Raw genomic sequence first — 22,007 nt, forward strand, 5'->3', positions numbered from 1 at the left:
GAATCTGCATTTTTACAATCCAGGTCTTTAGGCTTATTAAAGTTTAAAAATCAATACTCTAGTTTTCTTCATTCTTCAAATTCATTTTTTAATATGTACTTTTTTAAATGTACGTACAAAAAGTACACAAATCTTTTTTAAGAAGCCTCCATGCCCAGCGTGGAGCCCAATATTCGACTTGAACTCACTACTCAGACATCAGAGCCTGTGCTCAGGGCCCAAGCTGAGATCAAGAGTTGGGTGTTTAAACGAATGACCCACTCAGGCACCCCTTGAAAAGTACACAAATCTTAACTGAACAGGTAAACGAGTTACCACAAAGCTAACCCACCCATGTCAGCCATGACCTAGATAAAGATAGTAAATGCCACATGTTTAAAGAAGCTCTTCCAAACTTCTTCCAAAAAACACCACTCTCTTGCCTTCTAACATCACAAGTAGTTTTGCCTGCTTTTGAATTTTATATAAACTGAATCTTAACAGAATACACTGGCTGACTTCTTTTGAACAACATTAACGGGATTCATTCATGTTTAATGTAGCAACAGTCCATCTTTTATTGCTTTGAAGTATCTGTAATATGCTGGGTAGTAGAGGAGTTTATAGGATTCTGGAATGAGATGGCCTCTCATCAGGCTAAGCAGGGCACAGTCGCATGAAAGTAAATCTTGGTAATGAGATTTGTTTGTCCAAGCTAATCTTTGTTCTTCTGTGGTATGGAGGGGACCCAAGAGTTTCTATATTCTCTCAAAGGGAAACTCAGAAGGTAGCTGAGTAGGAAGAAAGCTCATGAATGGGAAAAAAAAAAAGGGGGGGACTTATTTTGAGCCTGCAGGAAGGTAGCACAGGCGAAACCTGCATCCTGATCTATACCGGCCTGCTTGAGACAGAGCTGCAGAAGTGTGAGAGTTCTCCACATTTCTTGGAACTAAGATGAGGCCAACTCAGTCAAGAACTACCGGTATTTGACCAAGCTAGGAAAAACCTGATCGCATATTTCACAAGCTGTGGCCTACTGCATCAGAGGCCAGTAGGATGCCCAGAGTATGAAGAACTGAAGACGTTGTCTTCCCTGATAACATTGTATCACGTTAAGTCCCCTTCATATACCTGGACACCAGTTTAAAGAGGAGACGAAGGATAGAAATAAGAGCATTTTCCCAAAAGTTTAAGCATTACCTCAAAATCTTATAAATTGTATCTCCTTTTTATCAAACTAAGTTTTAAACTGGCTCAAAAGTTAATTTTTTCCTGACTTCCCATGGGGTATGAGCTCAAGAGGAAAGAAATTCAAGTTGTCAGAAACTCCACTTCCTCTGCACACCTGAACTGTAGTGAGTAAATCTGCAACCATATAAAGTTTCCTTCCACTTTCAAGATCAGGCTCGAAAATACAGCCTCTGATTACAGTGTTGCAAATCATATTATGCTGATCATTTTAGTGTTTGAGATGTGAAAACAAATAATAATGTGCTTTGTATTTTTTACATATTTGACAAAAAATGATCCTGCACCACACTGCTTTTCAGCTAAATAGTAGTATTCAATGTCTTAACTACTCAAACCATATCCACCTAACTTCTACTCCTGCTATTAATACAACTGCCTTCTCCAAGGGTCATCATGCCCCCATTACCCAACCCAAAGTTGTCTTTGATTTGCAGCCTATTTCATTTCTCTGTACTGTATGACCAGTACAAAACACTTGCCTTCTTAAAACTTGCACTACCCTGGTGTTCTTCTACTTTTTAATCTCCTTTTTCATCTTTTGCTCATTTTTTAAAAGGAGGGTCCACACCCAGTGTGGAGCCAAAGCGGGTCTTAAAACTTACAACCCTGAGATCAAGGCCTGAACTGAGATCAAAAGTGAGATGCTTAACTGAGCCACCCAGGCACTCCTATCTTCTGCTCGTTCTTTAAATGTATTTCCCCAAAGATTTTTTTAGCTTTTGTTCTTTACCATATCCCAGGGCTGCCTTAATCATTTCTATTGCAGTAATTATTAGCCTTATGTTACAAGATCCGTATCCCTAGCTTTAACCTCTCCTAGATTTGGGGCTCCATTTCCAAGTACTGCTAGACATTTTCACAAGGCTATTGTACCACCAACCAAATTCAGTGCATCTAAAATAAAGTCTTCTCGGGGCGCCTGGGTGGCTCAGTGGTTTAAAATAAAGTCTTCTCTGCCATAAACCTCTTCCTTATCTTCCCTATCACAGTTAATGGCATCACCACCTTCTTAATCATTAAGGATCAAAACTTAAGGTGTCTCGGGGCACCTGGGTGGCTCAATGGGTTTTAAACCCTCTGCCTTCGGCTCAGGTCATGATCCCAGAGTCCTGGAATCGAGCCCCACATTGGGCTCTCTGCTCCGGGGGGAGCCTGCTTCCTCCACTCTTCCTCTGCCTGCCTCTCTGTCTACTTGTGATCTCTGTCTGTCAAATAAACAAATAAAAATGTTAAAACAAAACAAAACAAAATTTAAGGTGTCTAAGTCAGGGTTAACCGCAAGGAAAAGAAACAGATTCAAGACTGTCTAAGAAAAGGGGGATTTACTGTGTGGATGTAACAGGAAAAAATAACTGGCACCCAGGGGATAAGGAAATAAAGCATAAAGCTATGCCAGCTCAAGAATGGGACTGCAAAGCCAGACACCAAGGCCACACCAATCTCTCACAGGCAATCAGTGGCTTGGTTCTGTGAACCTATTTCATTCCCTTGCTTCACTCTATAGATTAGCTTTCTCTGCTTATTCATCATTTCCTTTATATTTCGATTAGCTTCACACTGGTCCAGTTCTAAATTATCTTTTCACTTACACGTATGCCAAAACATAACAGTCTCTGAATTTCAGAGCTCAAATTATTGAGAATCTAACTAGCTCAGTCAGACTTAAGAACTGTTTCTCCCTGGTAAGGTGTTCAATTAAGCTCTGGACATTGATATGGAGTCATATATTATAAATGTGGCTGTCTAATCCTCTAATCCCTGCCCTTCAGCAGTTAACTGTGCTTGGGTGTGTGAGATTATAGGAGTTACAAACCTAGTTGTTCAATCCTACTCCTTCAGCACAGGTTAAGGACAGAGGACTATTTCATGTAAGATGGTGTAGGCATAGCGCTGGATATGTCTTTGACTCCTATCTCCTCCCGGTTTCATACTTTCTTCATTTGGCCTATTTCAGTTAGCTGTGTGCACATTCCTTCCCATCACCATCATCCATCTCTTCTGGTTTGTCTATGCAGGGGAACAATGGTCCTTTTTCTGTCCATTCAACTCTCACTGACTGCTCCGTAGTTCCTTCCTTGTCTTCCCCCATTAACACTTGACATTCTGCCTTGTTTTACTGCCATTATAGTCACGTCTGTCTTTCCCATTTGACTTAAAGGTGGCATTTATCTTATCTTTGTTAGGTTTATGTATCCTGATCTCAATTTTCCAGTATCTGAAATACTGGCCAGACATTTTAATCCAAATAGATGTTCACATCCATGATGTTTACTTTAGTATATTCTTCTTGAAATTAAACACCCTATTTCTAGATCGTTATTATGTCTACCTGATAATCACCAAATTCCTTAAGCAAATATACCAAATCTCTCTTGAATGAATGGAGCAGGGGTCGCAGAGAATCAAAGAGTAACCATATCACTGTCTCAAGAAATTAATGTTCCAGTAACTAAATCTCCATACTGTTCATAAATAATGAGTAAAAATGTAGAATTTACTAGGCGGTATTTCTAGGTAAATTCTAAAGACTCAAAAATCTGAGTATAAAATGGAAATTTCTATCAAGAGCTTCAATTTTAAATGCTTCCCAAAAGAAAACCAAGAAACATTTAGGCTATCAGTTCTCAAAATCTGGTTACATTAAAAGACCCGTGGAGATTTTCTAGCATGTACATCCCAAAGGCCTAAGGAGGGGTGGGGCTTGGCTAGTATTATTTTTAAAATGTTTCTGCTATGCATCAAATGTCAGAACAGTTATTCTAGGATAATTTTAAAAAACAAGAACATGTACATTGTCTTTATAAATGTACATTTCAACTACTCTCATTTGTACAATTTCAGCAGAACTGAAACATACAGAAGTAATAAACTTTTACAAGAGAACAGATGGAACCTTTTCTTTAAAAAAATTTTTTCTAAAAGTTGTCTATCAAAATCAATCTATAAAATTAAACATAAAACAAATACCATTTAAAAACAGCAAAAAATCATTTATATATAATCTATGGTTTCTTTTTTAAAATTCTACAGTCTAACAATACAGTAGAAATAATCTAATACATACAAAATTATTTTAGAAAATAATTTCTCAGTAAGATCTTCAACATCCTAAACAGACTTTCAAAAATGTAGTCATATTTAATTAAGAATAGACTTCCACAAACTGTATTGTAACAAATATATTTAAAAATGGGCATAATTAAAATGGTAATTATGAGTGTTAGGATGATACCAGATACAACTGAAATATATCCACATTATGATAAAGAAGAGTATAGCATTATGAGAAGAATGAAAAGACAGGAACCTCAGCCTTTGAGACTTACTATATGTAACTATGGAAGAACACCAAGCCATGTCAATTTAAAATAGAATTATTTTAGCTATGAAGCAGATAGCGTGATGAAGAAAAAGCACAATAAATCAACCTTAGCCATTCCAATCCAGTAATATTAAAAATAATAAGTTTGAAGACTAGTCTATGTAAATGCTAACTACCATCATATTAGTGGAAATTTGGTAACTACTGCTCTCATAAAATTTTGAAATCACTGTAGATTTTGAAATTTTATTCATTAGATGCTTGGATTAATGAAGATGTGAATTAAATATAACCTCTCCATTTCAGCAGACTTCTTAAAGAGGCTGAGTCTTTTAATTTTCTTTAATTTCTTCACATTCCAAGAAATTCCTATTGAATTTAAGCCAGAATAGATTAGTTGAACATTTTGTAACTTTGTAAATTGTATTTAAACCAGTATATTAATACACAAGCATAATTAGATTTCTTTGATAAATTATTAAATACTAAGCTTGATGTCTATTATACAAAGGCAACAGTTCAAAGTCTATTCAGTTAAGTCAGTCCCACTGGTGGCAATCCATTGTGAAAATGCTGACTGTGTTGGGAAATGGTCACAATCTCCACAAGAATTAAGGAGTTTTACTATATCCTCTTCTAGTTGGTTCCTCTGACTAAGATGCCAGAGAAAATACAATTAAAGAAATCAATACCCAAAACCTCACATTAAATTTATTATAGGTGTAATTTAAAGTCAGAAAACAAATAAGCCACAGCTAAAGCAATGGCAGAAATAAGAAATAATGTCACCATGGTGTTTGATCGGCAGTATAGGAATTGACTCTGTGGAACTGATAATTTAATGTCCAAAGATTAGGCAATAAAATAAATCAATTATGTGGGAAAAGTGGAATGGGGAAGACTGGTAGTGAATATTAGAATGATATTCTATTTTCTACATTCAGCAGGAAGGAAAGAGACTACTGTGAAATTATGACAACAGCCAAATGTTATGGTTTAATTTATAAAATTTTAAAACTCAAAACTCACAGAAAACTTAAATATAAAATAGTTAATAAACTGGCTTTCTGGTAACTCAAATGTTTACTTATAATTGAAGCTGGTTTCTTAACTCTCTTTGTAATTATTATGTGTCAATTCAGAGGCCAAGTGATTTAGAGTATGCATTAAGTTTATATTTAAAAAATTCCTTTTAGGGACGCCTGGGTGGCTCAGTTGGTTGAGCAGCTGCCTTCGGCTCGGGTCATGATCCCAGCGTCCTGGGATCGAGTCCCACATCGGGCTCCTTGCTCGGCAGGGAGCCTGCTTCTGCCTCTGCCTCTGCCTGCCATTCTGTCTGCCTGTGCTCGCTCTCTCCCCCCTCTCTCTCTGATAAATAAATAAAATCTAAAAAAAAAAAAAAAAAAAAAAAAAAAAAAAAAAAATTCCTTTTAGAGCTTAGTATTTTAAAAAGATTATAACAGGTGTAAGAGAGGCTTATCAAAAATTTTCAAAACTCAGTATATTTTCCTCATCGCCAGTAATCTAGAAACCTATTAAAACATAACCTGAATCACATTTTTAAACTGTCTTTTAACAAGGTAAAAAAATCAAATGATCTATTCAAAACTCATTTTGCAAAAGTAGTCTAGGATAACTCAGTTATTGAGTCGAAAGTACTGAAGCTTGCTTTTCTCCAGAATACTGAATTCTAAAAGAACAAAAACGTACATACAGTTTTCTAGCTTTTAAGAAAAACACTTTTTAAAATTCATTAGAAAAGTTACCTCCAATGGAATATATTAAATAGCACAAGTCTTTCAGTACCTAAACTCTCTTAAGTAGAAATATGAAAATTTACTTCCCCCCCAGAATTTATGTATTGATCTATGGGGCTGGGTGACTGCAACATTCTTGGCCGGATACTATCCTGGATTTTGCTTAAAATTTTGAGGGAAAAAAAAAAAACTAAAAAATCCCACAGGTCAAAACTGACTCATATAAATGGAAAGACTCCACTTCAATAAATGAAAGGCAATTTAAAAATGCAAAATAAACATGAATTAAGGCAGCTCTAAAAGAAAATATAACTTACCCATGCAAAATAGTACTACTACAGTATAATTCACTCCTTAACACGCTGTGTTTATAATCTAGACATAAAAGCTAAAAATCAAAACAAGCGTTGCAGTTACGATGCAGCATCAGGTGTTTACTTCAGTGAATGAAAAATAATGGTCACAACTCAAATGAATGGTAATTTAATATGAACATATGCACCTTACCAGAGATGTTTATGTTTACTACCAGAGACGTCTTAGCAATTCCATATTCCTCACAAAGTCAGTATAACTGCTGTAAAAAAATCAACTGTGGTTCTGAATACCCATTCACAGTTGATCTCAACAATGTATCTGATGTAGGAGACTGATTATCTGTGACAGGCAGAAGGATGTGGTGGTCCTCAGTTCCAAGTGGAAGAGATAGTGGTAAAGTCATATCAGAAGGTTTCACATCCAATGTTTCTGATAACGGACTTTTTTGTATAGAATCTTGTTCACTCAAGGGATGATCCTCTATACTAGAATCCAGAACTTTATCTGCACCTAAAATAGAGGGAAACAAATTTAGGCTATCTTTGAAAACAAAACAAAACCCCACAGACTAAATCTGCTTACCATTTCAGAACACTGCATTCCAACCTCCACACCTTTTACTCATGCTGTTTCTCTTACACTGATTCACATTCATCATCTATTCAAATCCAATAGGGGCCTCAAGCCTAGGTTCAAGCACAAACTTGAAATTAAAATGGACTTAACTGTTCTAGACTAGGGTGAGCTGTTATCTATTTTATCACTCGCTTGTCAATTTTTCATGTGCCACCTTGCGATACCTCTCTTACTGCTACTGATCATTCTACTTCAGTATGCCCTGAATTCTCAACCAGACTATAAATTCCTTAAGGGTATAGATCAAGTTATGCTTCCCTAATTCCTTAAAAGTACTTAATAATAGTGCTATATACATAATAAATTTGTTTGCTGAACATATTAATTAGTTCATACTATTCTCTGAGTTCAAGTTCAGAGGTATGGCACTTTTGTTTATTTCCAGAAGTGAGAAATTTAGCTCCACTTAGGGAGTGATTATCACCCTGACCATGATACACTTTTGACTTCAAATTTTCCATCAGCTTTATCATACTCCTGTCACTCCAAAGTACTTACATGATTTCAATCTCCCGGTCTTCATTAGACAAAACTGCCTATTAACTTTCATAAAACTGTACTTCTCTGTTCTTGCCAAACCACTCTTCAGTTCAACCAGCCAAGAATGTAACCTGCACTTCCCAACGACTCCTCTTACAATGCTCTCTCTGCCTGAGACAAATGCTCTTTTTCCTATCTCCATCCTTCAACCTTCAAGTTCCCTAGAATTAAGCCTTTCCAAAACTTATCACAGAAAGACTTTATCTCTTCTTTGACACTTTTGTATCTCTATAATACCCTACATTTTATCTTGTAATCACAGTTATTTAGCTTTCTGGTCTCCCACACTAGACTGCAAATTCTTTGAGGACTAAGAATGTGCCTTGTTCAACTTCATGTATCTTGCAGTAATGTGTACTTTGGAGGTAGAGGCATTTTGTGTTTGTTCAATTAACAACACTGCAGTTTTCAGAAGTTACTGACTTAATCCTTATTATATTTCTATTCACCATCAGACTTGTTAACATCTCTACACACTGAAGAAGCCTAGTATTTTGTTTCTAATCATGACAAACACAGTAAAACTTTTTCAAAGATTTATTTTAAGCAACAGACTTAAAGTTTTATAGTCTATCCTTCCATTTCTATGTAACAATTTGGGGCTACCTATTCCCCTATTTATATCTTTCTATTATATTCCTTCTTATAGGTCTCTGGATTAGGGCTCATGATGCCCTTTTCTTCACATAACTATAGTTATTCCCAGGTAACCCAGACTCTAGTATGGAGAATAGTGATACATACATATATATATGTTTTTTATATTCTTTCACTCTTGAAACTCCATAAATCAGGTTTTTAAGAGGAAATATCTCAAGTATTGTTTATTAGAAAGTCAATTTGGAAAGAAATTCTTAGTGAACTTATCTACAAATTATGAAGCTCCCTTCCTAATATGGGTATACCTAATTTTCAAAAATATATACCTAATTTAAGCTGTCAAAATGTGCATCTCAAAATTTTAGGAATAGCACCAATATGAGAGCACCAAATTTTTATAAAACACAAACATTTACCGGAATGGACTTTTGTTTTGTGCTTCTTTAAATTTTTAATATCTGTGTAAGAATTTCCACATAATTCGCAGATAAATGGCCTTTCTCCTGAAAAGCAAGTTAAAAAGTTTAAGCTCAATATCTTAGAAGCTGCTAAGACAAAAATATCAATGCCTATGAACAAAGTGCAAACACTACTATACTGTTTAAATTTAGTTTTAAATGATCTTTTTAATCACTTGGTTATAATACAGTGAAATGAAAACTTCTATACATACTAGGCACTCCTTTACTTTATTACACAAAGCATCCCCATTTCTGGGAAAATGGAGCATGTTTATTAACAGAAATTTAATTACGCTTTTAATTCTATTAGACATTTAGTGAGTGCGAGTTATCTGCCAGACCCTAAGAGGAACAGCTAAGGGAAAAAAGTGTAATTATGGTTTCTGCTTTCTGGCAGCTTACAAATTAGAAAATCCTTTAAAAACGGTGACAGAATAAAATGCTACAAAATTGTAATTCCTCTGAAATAAGAACTGTTCAATGCTTTATAAACAAAGAGCGTGAGAAAATAGATGCTTATTAAATGTCTACTAGGTGCTCACATTACTCTAGATAGGAATCATGAGGAATAATTTTAAAAATAAAAAATCACAACAGTATATTTTCACTTTTGATTTCATTTCAAAATGGCATTTTCCTTTAAGTTAATTTGTTCCATATTTTCTTCATACTACACAATACTATTACAAAAAACATATCAATGCTAAGTTCATTCTGAAAACCTGCTTACTGAACGCTATTTGATAAGAAAATATATTATCTTGATATTATCTATTCCTTTTCATTTTTTGGTATACCTGTGCAACTTAATCCAAATTAATCTAAAAACTATTATTATCTGGCATATTAGAAAGTCTATACAATTCTAGACCAAATTTAATTAATACTACTTCAAATAACTAAAAAAAAAAACCAAAGCAAGTAAAGTTAATATTTATACATTACTATAGGTAGAGTATGACTAGATACCATATAGTCCATAATGGTTTAAAAGTCAAGGTTTACATAAAAAGAAATTAGAGAGAACCAAAAATAATACGTTCTCCCTAAACACAGACCTGTATGGGATCGAAAGTGTTTGTTGAGCTCTCCTGAGGAAATAAAACTTTTCCCACAAATACCACATATGTATGGTTTTTCACCTAGATGGAAAATAAAAGATAGCGAAGTGGTGTACTATACCAATATAATATTTATCAATTACAATAATCTAAAGTAACCTGAATTTAAATTAAAACCTCTTTATATATTGTATTTTAGAGGTATCTTCAGTGTGAACCTACTTAGATGAACATTAGTAATTATTTTACACTGTTCATGTAACCTGATGCTTTTCATATAATAAAACTTGATTTCTGCAAAATTCTTCCAGTAGACTAGAGTTGGGCAAGAAGTTCAATTTTTATATGATTACAAACATATGATTAAAAATTCATCAATCCATTACTTTCATTCTTGCTATCTACTATATTAAGAAGAGTAAGATTATTTAGGAAAGATCTGTTTTTAAAGGTACCCTATCAAAACTGAAAATAAACTTTGAGTATGATTTGCTTCAAAACTGATACTCTGCCTCTGAAGTATCCATTTAATTTGCAAATCATAGAATGTCTGCATAGGAAAAGTCCTAAGAAGTCATAAAAATCTATGTTCTACCTAAACCCACCCTCACCCCATAATTTCACTCTACAGTTTTACCCAAGAAAAGTAAAACAGAGGCTAAGGAGTTTTTCTAAGGTCATAAAATATAACTCAAGTTTATATACTGTCAAAACTATCTGATTTTAATGTACACAAGTTAAATGATAAAAACAATTCCAACCACCATTATTACTCTAAAAAATAAATCTGCTTTAATAGCTAGTATTTATGTGAAAACCACAAACACAAAAAGCTTCAACAAGCACAAACGCAACAGATATACAACACAAAGTCTATAATCTATTTTCCTTAAGGGCTCAATTTCCCTTTTTCTTTCTTTTATTTACAGCTTTTCCTTATTTTAAACATCTGTCAAATTCTTACCTGTATGTTTTCGAGAATGAGTGATAAGAGAACTAGAGACAGCAAATGCCTTCCCACAAGTATCACACACATAAGGCTTTTCTCCAGTATGCCTACGAACATGATAGGTCAGTGTGCTGGCTTGAGCAAATCTCTGTCCGCACCTATCACAGACATATGGCTTCTCTCCACTATGCTTCCTATTCATAAATAAATATAAAGTTATAGGCTGGTAAGTAAAACAATTTGGGCCAGTCTCTGCAATAAACATCTTTCATACAGTTTTCACGCAGTATTTTATTTCATCTTAACAGACCAAAAATATTATTTAAAATTAATAGTTTCAATGTAAACTGTCAAAAATAAATGTTTTGGTTGTTATCAAAAAACCTGTTCTAAAATTAGTTAACAAAAATTGTGCCAAGCAATGAGGTATCACCTCACACCAGTCAGAATGGCTAAAATTAACAAGTCAGGAAACAACAGATGTTGGCGAGGACGCGGATAAAGGGGAACCCTCCCACGCTGTTGGTGGGAATGCAAGCTGGTGCAGCCACTCTGGAAAACAGTATGGAGGTTCCTCAAAAAGTTGAAAATAGAGCTACTCTACGACCCAGCAATCATACTACTGGGTATTTACCCCAAAGATACAAATGTAGTTATCCGAAGGGGCACGTGCACCCAAATGTTCATAGCAGCAATGTCCACAATAGCCAAACTATGAAAAGAGCCTAGATGTCCATCAACAGATGAATGGATAAAGAAGATGTGGTGTATATATATATACACAATACTCTGTAGCCATCAAAAAATCTGAAGTCCTGCCATTTGCAACGACATGGATGAACTAAAGGGTATTATGTTAAGTAAAATAAGTCAATCAAAGAAAGACAATTATCATATGATCTCCCTGATATAAGGAATTTGAGAGGCACGGCAGAGTCTTGGGGGGTAGGGAGGGGAAAAAAATGAAACAGGATGGGACCGGGGAGGGAGACAAACCATAAGAGACTCTTAGGAAACAAACTGGGTGGGGGACAGATAGGGTGGCTGGGTTATGGACATTGGGGAGGGTATGTGCTATGTTGAGTGCTGTGAATTGTGTAAGCCTGATGATTCACAGACCTGTACCCCTGGGGCAAATAATACATTATATGTTAATAAAAAAAAATTGTCATCATCTTTATATGGTTGTCAAGTATGCCCCTAATACCACAGGCAATTATTTTCACTTGTCCATTCATGCCTTTTTTTTTTTAATAGATTTTATTTATTTATTTGACAGAGTTAAAGAGGGAACACAAGCATGGGGAATGGGAGAGGGAGAAGCAGCAGGTCTCAATTCCAGCACCCCAAGATCATGACCTGAGCTGAAGGCAATCACTTAACAACTGAACCGTCCAGCCGCCACTCACTCACTCTTTAAAACTCTTTCCTTAGCCGATGTCCTTGCTTCCTGTTTTACTGAGAAAGTTTAAGCAATCAGAAGAAAATTTCCACCATCCCAACTCTCCACCTATAGAGGTACTCATGTATTTGCTGTTCTTTTCTTAACTCTAACATGAAGGTGACCCTTCATCTGAACTCAATTACTCCTATTTGCATAATGAAGATACTATCCTATCCCCCATTCCTACTCAGTATCACTCCTGTATTTTCCTCCACCATTCAGTTTTCCCATCCCATTGTATCACAGCATAAATATACTGAAGTCTTCAATCTTTAAAAAAAAAAAAAAAAAAAGACCCCTGACCTCTTTTGCTCCTCCATTTCTCTGCTCCCCTTTATCAAAAATTTGAGTCTCCAACTGTTTCCACTTTCTTATCTACTATTTTCTACTAGTCTCTGCTAACATTGCTTTTGTTAAGAGCACTGCTGACCTCTCACTCTACTAAATTCAACTGAATTCTTAGTCTTTACCTCCCTATCCTCAGAATTTGACAGAGCTGACTGCTCCCTTCTGGAATAATTTCCTTCACTTGGATTCCAGGGAAGTCTACTCTTGGTTTTCCTCCCAGACTGGCTGTTCCTTCCTAGTCACCTCTGGGTGACTCTGACTCAGTCCTCTGGTATCTTTTCTATCCACATTCATTCCCCTGGTGACCTCATTCATGTTATAGCCCTAAATACTATCAATACACTGAAGACTCCCAAATTTGTACCTTCAGCTCAAACCAGTCCCCTGAGCTACAGATTTACATAACCAATGTATATCTCCATTCAGATGTCTAATAATCACCTCAAATTTAACATGTTTGGATCTCCAGTCCCTCCTAAACTGCTCTAGCCACAAATTTCCATTTCAGTTAATATTAATTCTATCTAAGGCTTGGGTCTGTAAGCCTCAGAATTATCTTTGATTCCACTCTTCTTTCCTCCTTTCATACCCAACATCCAATCTGCAGCAAAATCTGTTGTTCTACCTTTAAAGGTATGTCTAGAATCTGACAATTACTTATCTCTTCCACAGTTACCACTTTGGCCTGTATCATTATCACTCTGACTTGGATTTTATCTATAGCTTCTTAACTGGTAACTTTGCTCCCATTCTTGCAATCTTACATTCTTTTTCTAATATTGCAGCCAGAGTCATATCCGTCAAATGTAAATAAGATATATTACTTACTTTTCAATCTCAAGAGTAAAAGCTTTATAATGACCTACAAAATCTTATACAATCTAGATGCCCTATCACCATTCTAATCTTATGTCTCTCCCTTATTTATTCCTCTCCAGTCACTATGGCTTCCTTCTGGTTCCTTGACTATGTTAAGAAAATTTAATGGTGGAGCCACAATTAGAACTCTGTCCTGAGTGCTAATAAAGTAGGCTATTCCAAAGACTACGGTGAATAACAGACTCAAAGACCAAACAACTCATTGTTTTGTTTTTTACCTTGCATGAATCTTGAGATTGCTAGAAGTTGCAAACTGTAAATTGCATACATCACATTTATAAGGTTTTTCCTCACCATGATGCATACGACTATGGAAGACCAGCTGGCATTTCTGAGCAAATCCTTTATCACACAATTCACATTTGTATGGCTTCTCACCTAAAAGAACAAGCAAATAAAATTTATATTTAAAAGGAGATATTGTTTGAGCTGCTTGAACCACATAAGCTTTCAAAAGAGTTCATCAACAGTACTATTTTCAGTATTCAGAAAATGTTAACTGCTAATAGTAAAAAAAACAAATGGGATTTTTTTCCGGATTGTCTATTGAAAACATTAGTAGAATTAAAAGAAATCAGTGTTCTCATTTCATAATAGTGAAAGGTGATCAATGAGAGAATTGAATCTTAAAATGTACAAATCTAAGTGTACTGACAAAGGTTAACACAGGGGCTGAGGAATGAATGTGTGTGTAATTCTAAGAAACATGTTCAGAAGTCGACACTCTAGGAAGCAGAAGGTAAGATGGTTGGCGAAGTCTGAGAATTGTCCTGAGTTGTAACTACTTTTTATCAGTTCTCTTAATCTGTTTGTTAAATACTTAGCACGCTAGAATCAAGTTTGTGTTTATTGTAACTATGAGAGAAAATGGCACAAAGACCTCAAACATTAGGACTTCAGAGTGATCAGCAGCAATAAAACAAATAACCATTAAATACTTGGTCACAATTACAAATAAATTTTCAACAATCTAACATGCATTTGTGAGTGCAAGTATATACCAAATGTTGGTCAAAAACAGTCAACACTGCTTATTAATATGTTCTGTACAAAGATGTTATTTCAATATAAAAGCAATTTTATCTCCCACAAACCAGTCTTACCTGTATGAGTTCTTACATGCGTTTTCAGCTGGTTACACTGGGTAAATGCCTTTCCACACAAGTGGCAGACATAAGGTTTAACTCCTTTATGTATTCTCATATGCCTTCTCAAGCTGCTGGCTTCTGAGAACATTTTCCCACATGTGTTACACATTGGCTTGGCCTTGGAATACCTCTGATCCAGCTCTTCCCCAGAGCTCTCCAGCTCGTAAGAATTCTTGACACTGGCTATGTTAGACATAGAGTGTTCCTTTAGAGCACAGTTGGGTTGTGATTTTCCACGTTTCCGTTTCACTGTAACAGTCTGCACAATATCTTGTGCTGGAAAAGTATTTTCCACAACTGACGTCAACTCGAGTTCTGAATTATCATTTCTTTGTGAAACTTGATCTATTACAGGTGTGGATACTTTATTTGCATCTAAGAATAATTCAACAGACGCGTTCTCTAAAATGTCACTGGGATATTGCACTGTTTTATTCTGTCCTGTTTTCTGGGAGTTGAAGGCCTTCTTCTTCTTTTTAGTTTGAGATGACTTCTTTGCTAAAGCCCCTTGTTTAGGATTGGCCTGAACTAAATCTGTAGACAGTTCTGATTTTTCCCGACTGTTATAATCTCGTAAAGTAAGGAGACAAGTCTGTTGATTCAATTCAATGTTTCCAGTAATACTAGATATCTCTGTAGAAGAAGGATTAGCAATAAAAGCAAAATCTTCCATCTTTATTTTACATTTAGTGACCACCTCTTCCACCTTGAGATAGTCAGCAGCCTGGTGAATTTCTTTAACATTCCAACTGTAAGGAAACAAGGCTAAATGACAATATTCTGAACAAAGAAAAGCTACTTGTGAAAACAGAGCTGCACATAAATTTCAATGTCTTTTAAAAACCTAATGCAGCAAAATGATGAAAAAGGCATAACTAAAAGAACAAATTTACAAAAATTCATTCACTCATTCAGAATAACGTGTAGGCAAAAATCTCCAGTTTTGCAACTTGAAAAGATGTAAACAATTCGTTACATACTACATTATGTACCACTATGAGAAAATAAGATGTTAAATAATAACTGTGTGTTTTAAAAAATACTGGCAACACAAAAAGTAGCTGTTGGCAACTTATTGCCTCCTCTCATTCATCCTGAGGCATATTCAGATACAACCATCTTTTGTGGACTGACAACAGCGAGTCTAAAAAATTACTTCCTGTCATCTTTCTATGCTCCCCTGTGAGGGACCTTAACTGTGCTTCTGAAACTTTCTCATGCCTGTGAGTCACCCAGGTATCTTGTTAAATGTAGATTCAGATTCTGTGGGGAGGTCTCTGGTGGGACCTAAGTGTCTGCGTTTCTAATATACCTGCTGGTGATGCCAATGCTGCTGGTTTACTGATTATACTTGGAAGGAACAAGGATTTAGAATGCACTCAGCTCTAACAATCCTCGTGTGTGTGTGTGACTCAACTCATGTTAGTTGGAGAGTCTGTCATTACTAGAATTATATAAAAAGACTTAAGTTCACCCAGTTCAACATTCCAGTCAATATTTACTAAGCATCTATCATGTGTGGTCCACTAAGAGGAATATTTAGAAATATCAGATAGTCCCTGCCCTTCAGAAGTTTATATTGCAAAGAAAAATTGTTTAATTTCTCTAGTACTGGCTCTGGCATTACAAGGTGAATTCATCACGGTAAGTCAGGACATTTAGGCACTTTGATTTTCTTAGCTATAAAATCTGAGAGTTGAGGGGTGCCTGGGTGGCTCAGTTGGTTAAATGTCTGCCTTCAGCTCAGGTCATGATCCTGAAAACCTGGAAGAGAGCCCCACATATGGCTCCCTGCTCAGCAGGGAGCCTGCTTCTCCCTCTTCCTCTGTGCTCTCTCCTTCCATCCCTCAAATAAATAAACAAAACCTTCATTTAAAAAAAATTTGAGAGTTGGGGCACCTGGGTGGCTCAGTGGGTTAAGGCCTCTGCCTTCGACTCAGGTCATGATCCCAGGGTCCTGGGTTGAGCCCTGCATTGGGTTCTTTGCTCAGCGGCAAGCCTGCTTCACCACCCCCTCCCCCACCGCCTGCCTCTCTGCCTGCTTGTGAGCTCTGTCAAATAAATAAATAAAATCTTAAAAAAAAAAATCTGAGAATTGAGTAACTACTAATATAAAAATATGACCCTTTTAAGTATCTGCAAATAAACATACATACACACACAGAAACACACCCTCCAAGCAAACTTACTACTTGCCATTTCCCCCAAATAATATTAAACTCTTCAGAAAAAAAATGTATTTTCCCTGTCCCCTCTTCATTATACATATAAACCAGAAAACGGTTTTAGTCACAGCTGATTAATATATAGTGCTATTAATACATCTTTAAAAAAAGAGTAAAATTTGAAATTAAAAATTAACTAGTGTCATAAATCACTCAGGTCTTCGAACATATACTACAATATCTATAGATCTCTATCCATTTTCTCATCATCTAATGAAAACTTCTTTCTTTCAAGTGCCACCTGTATGTTTCTTCTTTTTTTTTTTTATTTAAGAAATTTGTCAGAGAGTGAGAACAAGCAGGAGAGGCAGGCAAAAGCAGGCTCCCTGCTGAGCAAAGAGCCCAATGTAGAGCTCGGTTCCAGGACCTGGGTGTCCCTGTTTCTTCTTTTTTAATTTAACATTACACTGGCTTTTTAAAAATTGCCTTTCGTTATATATATAATCATTTTTCAGCTCATTACAGATTAAGTAGGTTGATAGGCCAGTTTGGAAACCTAATCACAAGTTTAGGGAACATTTTATTTTCTGGGAAAATATACCCTGAGTTCCTAAACATACTATAAACTCTTGGAATATAACCTACTTGCAAATGGAGTCTTTTCCCTAGATAAGAAAACATTACCTAAAGACTTCTTATGTCCCTCAGTTATAATTTTGGAATATATAACAAATGATCTTTATAATGAAGTTAATTCTTTATTTGCAAAGATAAAGCACAAATGCTCCAAATATAAACACAATCTTGTTCATCTTTTATACAAAGTATTTTGTTTTTGCCACATATACAATAGCATTAACACTTTCTAAAAATGTTATGCTTTTCCTTAAGCATGTTTATTAATTTTGTTACAGTCTATTATTAAATTATAATAAATGAGAAATACCACTAGAACAAAACCAAATTTATCACTCATTATACTAAGGCCTCCAATTATAATTGTGACTTAGTGTTCCATAAAATGAACCACCAAACACATAACAAGGTCTGGTAGCATTTAAGCCCAATACAAATTGGCACATTAATTGTTCAGTACTGATACAGTATTTCATACCAATTATTCATCTATTTCATAGACAGCCTATAATCTCAGTTACGGTTAAGAGAACCAATCAGCATCTGTTCACATCAATAACTGCTTTTGTTTACAAGCATGAAGTTACAGTGCTTGCAAACTTGCTTTCATCTTTTAAACAGTCACTGAAAGTCATTTAACTACACAGTGCCAGATATATGGCTAAACACTTTACATGAACAGTTCATTTAATTCTTAGGACATGTCTATGCAATCCGTAATAATTCATTTTACATACAAATGAAGGCTAAGAGGTCCCAAAAAAGCTAACTTGTACAAGATCACAGTGTGTTAAAACTACGATTTGATCAAGGAAATCTGGCTCATGAGTCCACTTAATTCTTTATTTTTTTTTCCACTAAATTTAATCACTAAGTTATATACAGACTTTCTACTTTTGATGTAAGCCTTCTCACATCTGTGGCTGGGCTCAAACAACTAGTTCCCAGGAAAGGTATGTACCAAAAATTCTTAATTTGAAATTAAAAATTAACTAGTGTCATAAATCACTCAGATCTTCAAACATATACTACAATATCTATAGATCTCTATCCATTTGCCAAGAGCAAAAATCTGGCTCTTTTCACATTGGTCCTTTGCATGAAGGCTCAAAGTAAGATGCTCTTCAGTGTGTTCAAATCAATTCAAGATTGTTCTGGAAAAGTTAATTGAGAAAGGGAAACTACTAAATTGAAGATCAACCCAAATTCACTAGTTTTATGGTTATTTTATATTACATATTCTAAATATTTAAGTAAGAGGCACCTGTAGAGTCAACTATTCAGTAAGTTTAAATAATCTGTCATGTGGGTTAATCTATGACACTGGTCTGTTCCTTTAATCAATTCATATAGAACTGACTCAAAGATGTCATCACCCCAAAATTTAAAAATAATTCCAAACAGTACAAATGTTTTCTTTTCAAAAGGATTAAGGAACATCCTGCTTCTAGCTTTTTAAAGAATAAGCTGCAGTGTAAAACAGAGAGAGGGATTCTGCTTACTGTGTTATGTGTATATATATACTGTATATATATATAGAGAGAGATCATCTAGAAAAGAATGAATGAATATTTAATCGAAATGTTAACAATGATTATCAGTGGGTGGCAGAATTTCAGGTGTTTCCTTTTGGCTTCTTTCCTAATTCTCCAAAAATTGTGGAGTTAAAGGAAGAGGAGAGTAGAAAAGGGTAGATAAATGAAACTAATGTTCATCAGGAGGAGGGCCTTCAAGTAAATCCTTGATCTTTACAGTAACACCAAGGTAGTTATTACCATCTCACTTTTACAGATGGGGAAACTGAGGCCTTCAGAGGTTGTATCTTGCTCAGAGACACAGTGACTGACAGGATAGACCTAACTCTAAAGCCCATAATATTTTCACGTCAGATTATGATCTAGTCATGTTCACACTTTCATAAGAGATAAAGAAAACAGGAGTAATTTGATAGGTTTCTCTTCCACCTCCACATTTCCCTCCACAACTAATAAATGCATTAGTATTAAACTTAATTATGTAGTTCACTATGCATGGGAGACACACAGCACCTACATTATCAAATTCCTCAGAATCTACTTCTTATTAGTGCAGTGAGAGCATTAAACATTTCAAAAAAGCATTCTAGCACCTCAGATCTGATTTAAGCATTAGCACTGATAGCTTTACAGAGATAACAGGAACCACTGCCATTTACGCTCCAAGGAAATTATTTTCCTGAAACAAGATCAGGAAGAGGTCCTGCACATTGCTATCTATGGTTAGAAATGGGAGTATTACCAAATGAACAGAGGCTTATCCTTCTTTCTTCATCTATACTCCCTTACCTCCACCACCATAAGAGGTAGGGGATAGAGTGAGAGAGGGAAAAGAGCAGAGGTACATAAAGACCAAAGAAACTGGAATTCACTTAGAATTCATTGTATATGTTCCTCATGTTTTCATAACTGAAATCACAGGCTTTATTTCAGTAGATAAATCAAATGTGTCAGAAACAAAGCTTTAATCTTATTAACGCCTGTGCCTTTTGTGCTTAAGAAATGCAGTCTGTTCACCCCAAATCAGTAATACTGACTTCTTTATTAAAAACAACAATAGTATTGTACACATGACTATAAGAAGACTCCAAGTTAAGGGACTGAATGGAAAAAATACAAGTCTACTTTATCCCCACAGAATGCTGACTAGCTTTTATAAGTGAAAATAAAATGTGTACTTTACCTGTCAAGATTTAAAGTTCCTGTGTATATGAACTCCAACAGTTTCTGAAATCCATCAGCCTTCACCTGACTCTGATCAAGGAACACATTGTTCTCAGAAGTGCTTCTGTAGATTGCACCAAAATACTCACTAAATGAGGCAAGCACATTCCTATGAGCTTTAAACTGGAATTCCCCAATCACCACAGTGCAGTCACAAAGAAAACCTGCTTCCCGCTGTTTGTTCAGTCTCTCTAAAAGGTGCTCACAGTGGTGCGAATACTGCATTTTGGTATCAGAATGGAATTTTACCCTTGTTCTAAAAGACAAAAAGAAATAGCAAGTCAGTAACCCTAAGTTTTCATCAAACATCTCACCCAAGCAATTGGTAAGGGGAGAAGGGACATGGGACAGAACATGGACAAAAACAAAGTCAGTTCTCATTTACTGCCTCCCCCAACGAAAATTCTTATCAAACAGAATAGTTTAAAATGCTGAAGGGTAAGTTCCTGTCTATGTTACATCTTGGACAACTAACACAATCCTTGGGTCACATAAATAAATGGCGATATATGAAAACACTTGCATGACCTGAAAAAAAGCACCGCAAAATTTCACGCTTTTGCAGAAATAGAACCTTCAGACTTTCAAGCTCAGTTCGCACGCACATGCTGGGGAAAAAAGACAACAAACCACTAAGAAATGACCCCCTTTGAACAGATGGCGAAAAAACACGGTACGAGTTCTTTAAAATTGCTCTCAAATCACTAAAGCAGTTAGTTTCCCTAGTGCACAGCTGCTTTAAAACGCCAAGTGGGTACCCAGGCGCGGAGAATGAGCAGAGCCAAGAGTTGTCAAGGTTCCGTCACTCGCCCGGAGGAAGCCACACCCCCTTTCTTCCCACTTCTCCATTCCCGACCGCAACGGAGAGTGACAACCAAAGCCAACGTCTCCCGGCTTGTGCCGCACTGCCCTTCGCCCAGCTCCCACTACCTCCAGTTCCCACAGCAGAGGTTGTGGCCAAGGCCAACATCGGGCTGCCTCCTCGAGCTTTCCACGTTAATACCTTCTCCCCGACCTGAACTGGAACTCCAAAAAGAGTGCCCTCCGATGGCCCAGGGTCTAGAGAGTGGGACTGGCAATCTAAGGGGTGAAAAAAGAACTCACCTAAAGCAAACCAAAGGGGAACAGTTTCTTCACGCTCTCTCCGCCATCTTGGAAGGACGTCACCGCGCCCCGCTCCGCCTCTTCCTTTTTTCTCTACGGAGACATCATATCCGGCCCGGGCATTCCACGGAAACGCAGGAGGCTCTGGGACTGTGGAGGTCCGAGCCTGGCGAGGACCGGCCAGTGTGGTCCGGAAATTCCACTCCTCAGCATAGTAGGGCCCCCGGCGAAACCGCAAACGTCATGAATCGGGACTTAAGGCTTTTTCACAGCGCCGCGCTTGTCTTCCTCATTCTGAACATTGTGGTCGGCCGTCGGCATCTCTTCGACGGCCCGCGGTTGGGCTGCACCTCTCCGAGGCCCTCTTTCCAGGAGCCAGAGTGTGCACTGCATGCTGGGGCTTGTAGTTCCTCTTCTTCTCCCATCATCCTCCCCTTCCTCGGGACCCCGCGAGTGCAGGCAGCTTGTGTACTTAGGCTCCTGGCCATGGGAGATTTTCAAGCTGAGACAGATCACCCCTTTTCAGTTTACGTACCCGAAAGCTCTTGGGACCCCCCTGGGTTTGGTTTGCATCAGCCGACTGCAGCTTAGTTTCCAGGATATCCTTACCTGTTACAAGTCTGAGATGCAGCAAAGCGGAGCAAAGCAGT

The 22,007-nt window shown here is 36.6% G+C and overlaps 1 protein-coding gene across 5 annotated transcripts in view; it reads right to left on the reverse strand.

The window, feature by feature from the left end:
- The window catches only part of MYNN (myoneurin), a 42,641-nt gene extending 20,634 nt beyond the window's left edge, over positions 1–22,007 (reverse strand). For 2 of the 5 annotated variants that reach the window (XR_009351021.1, XR_009351022.1), the window contains exons 1-8: positions 21,358–22,007; positions 20,213–20,509; positions 14,649–15,442; positions 13,764–13,923; positions 10,890–11,068; positions 9,923–10,006; positions 8,820–8,906; positions 6,817–7,137 (exon numbers count right to left, since the gene is read on the reverse strand). Coding sequence is in view for 2 of the 5 variants with exons in the window: in XM_059163519.1 (XP_059019502.1) it covers positions 6,875–7,137; positions 8,820–8,906; positions 9,923–10,006; positions 10,890–11,068; positions 13,764–13,923; positions 14,649–15,442; positions 20,213–20,478 (1,833 nt within the window). In the remaining 3 variants the exon portion in view is untranslated. Of the gene's footprint in view, positions 1–3,995; positions 4,922–6,722; positions 7,138–8,819; positions 8,907–9,922; positions 10,007–10,889; positions 11,069–13,763; positions 13,924–14,648; positions 15,443–20,212; positions 20,510–21,357 lie in introns of those variants that run through there. The other 3 variants (XR_009351023.1, XM_059163519.1, XM_059163520.1) reach the window with 3 other exon arrangements.

Source organism: Mustela lutreola, chromosome 2, assembly GCF_030435805.1.
Source record: "Mustela lutreola isolate mMusLut2 chromosome 2, mMusLut2.pri, whole genome shotgun sequence".
Classification (NCBI taxonomy): domain Eukaryota; kingdom Metazoa; phylum Chordata; class Mammalia; order Carnivora; family Mustelidae; genus Mustela; species Mustela lutreola.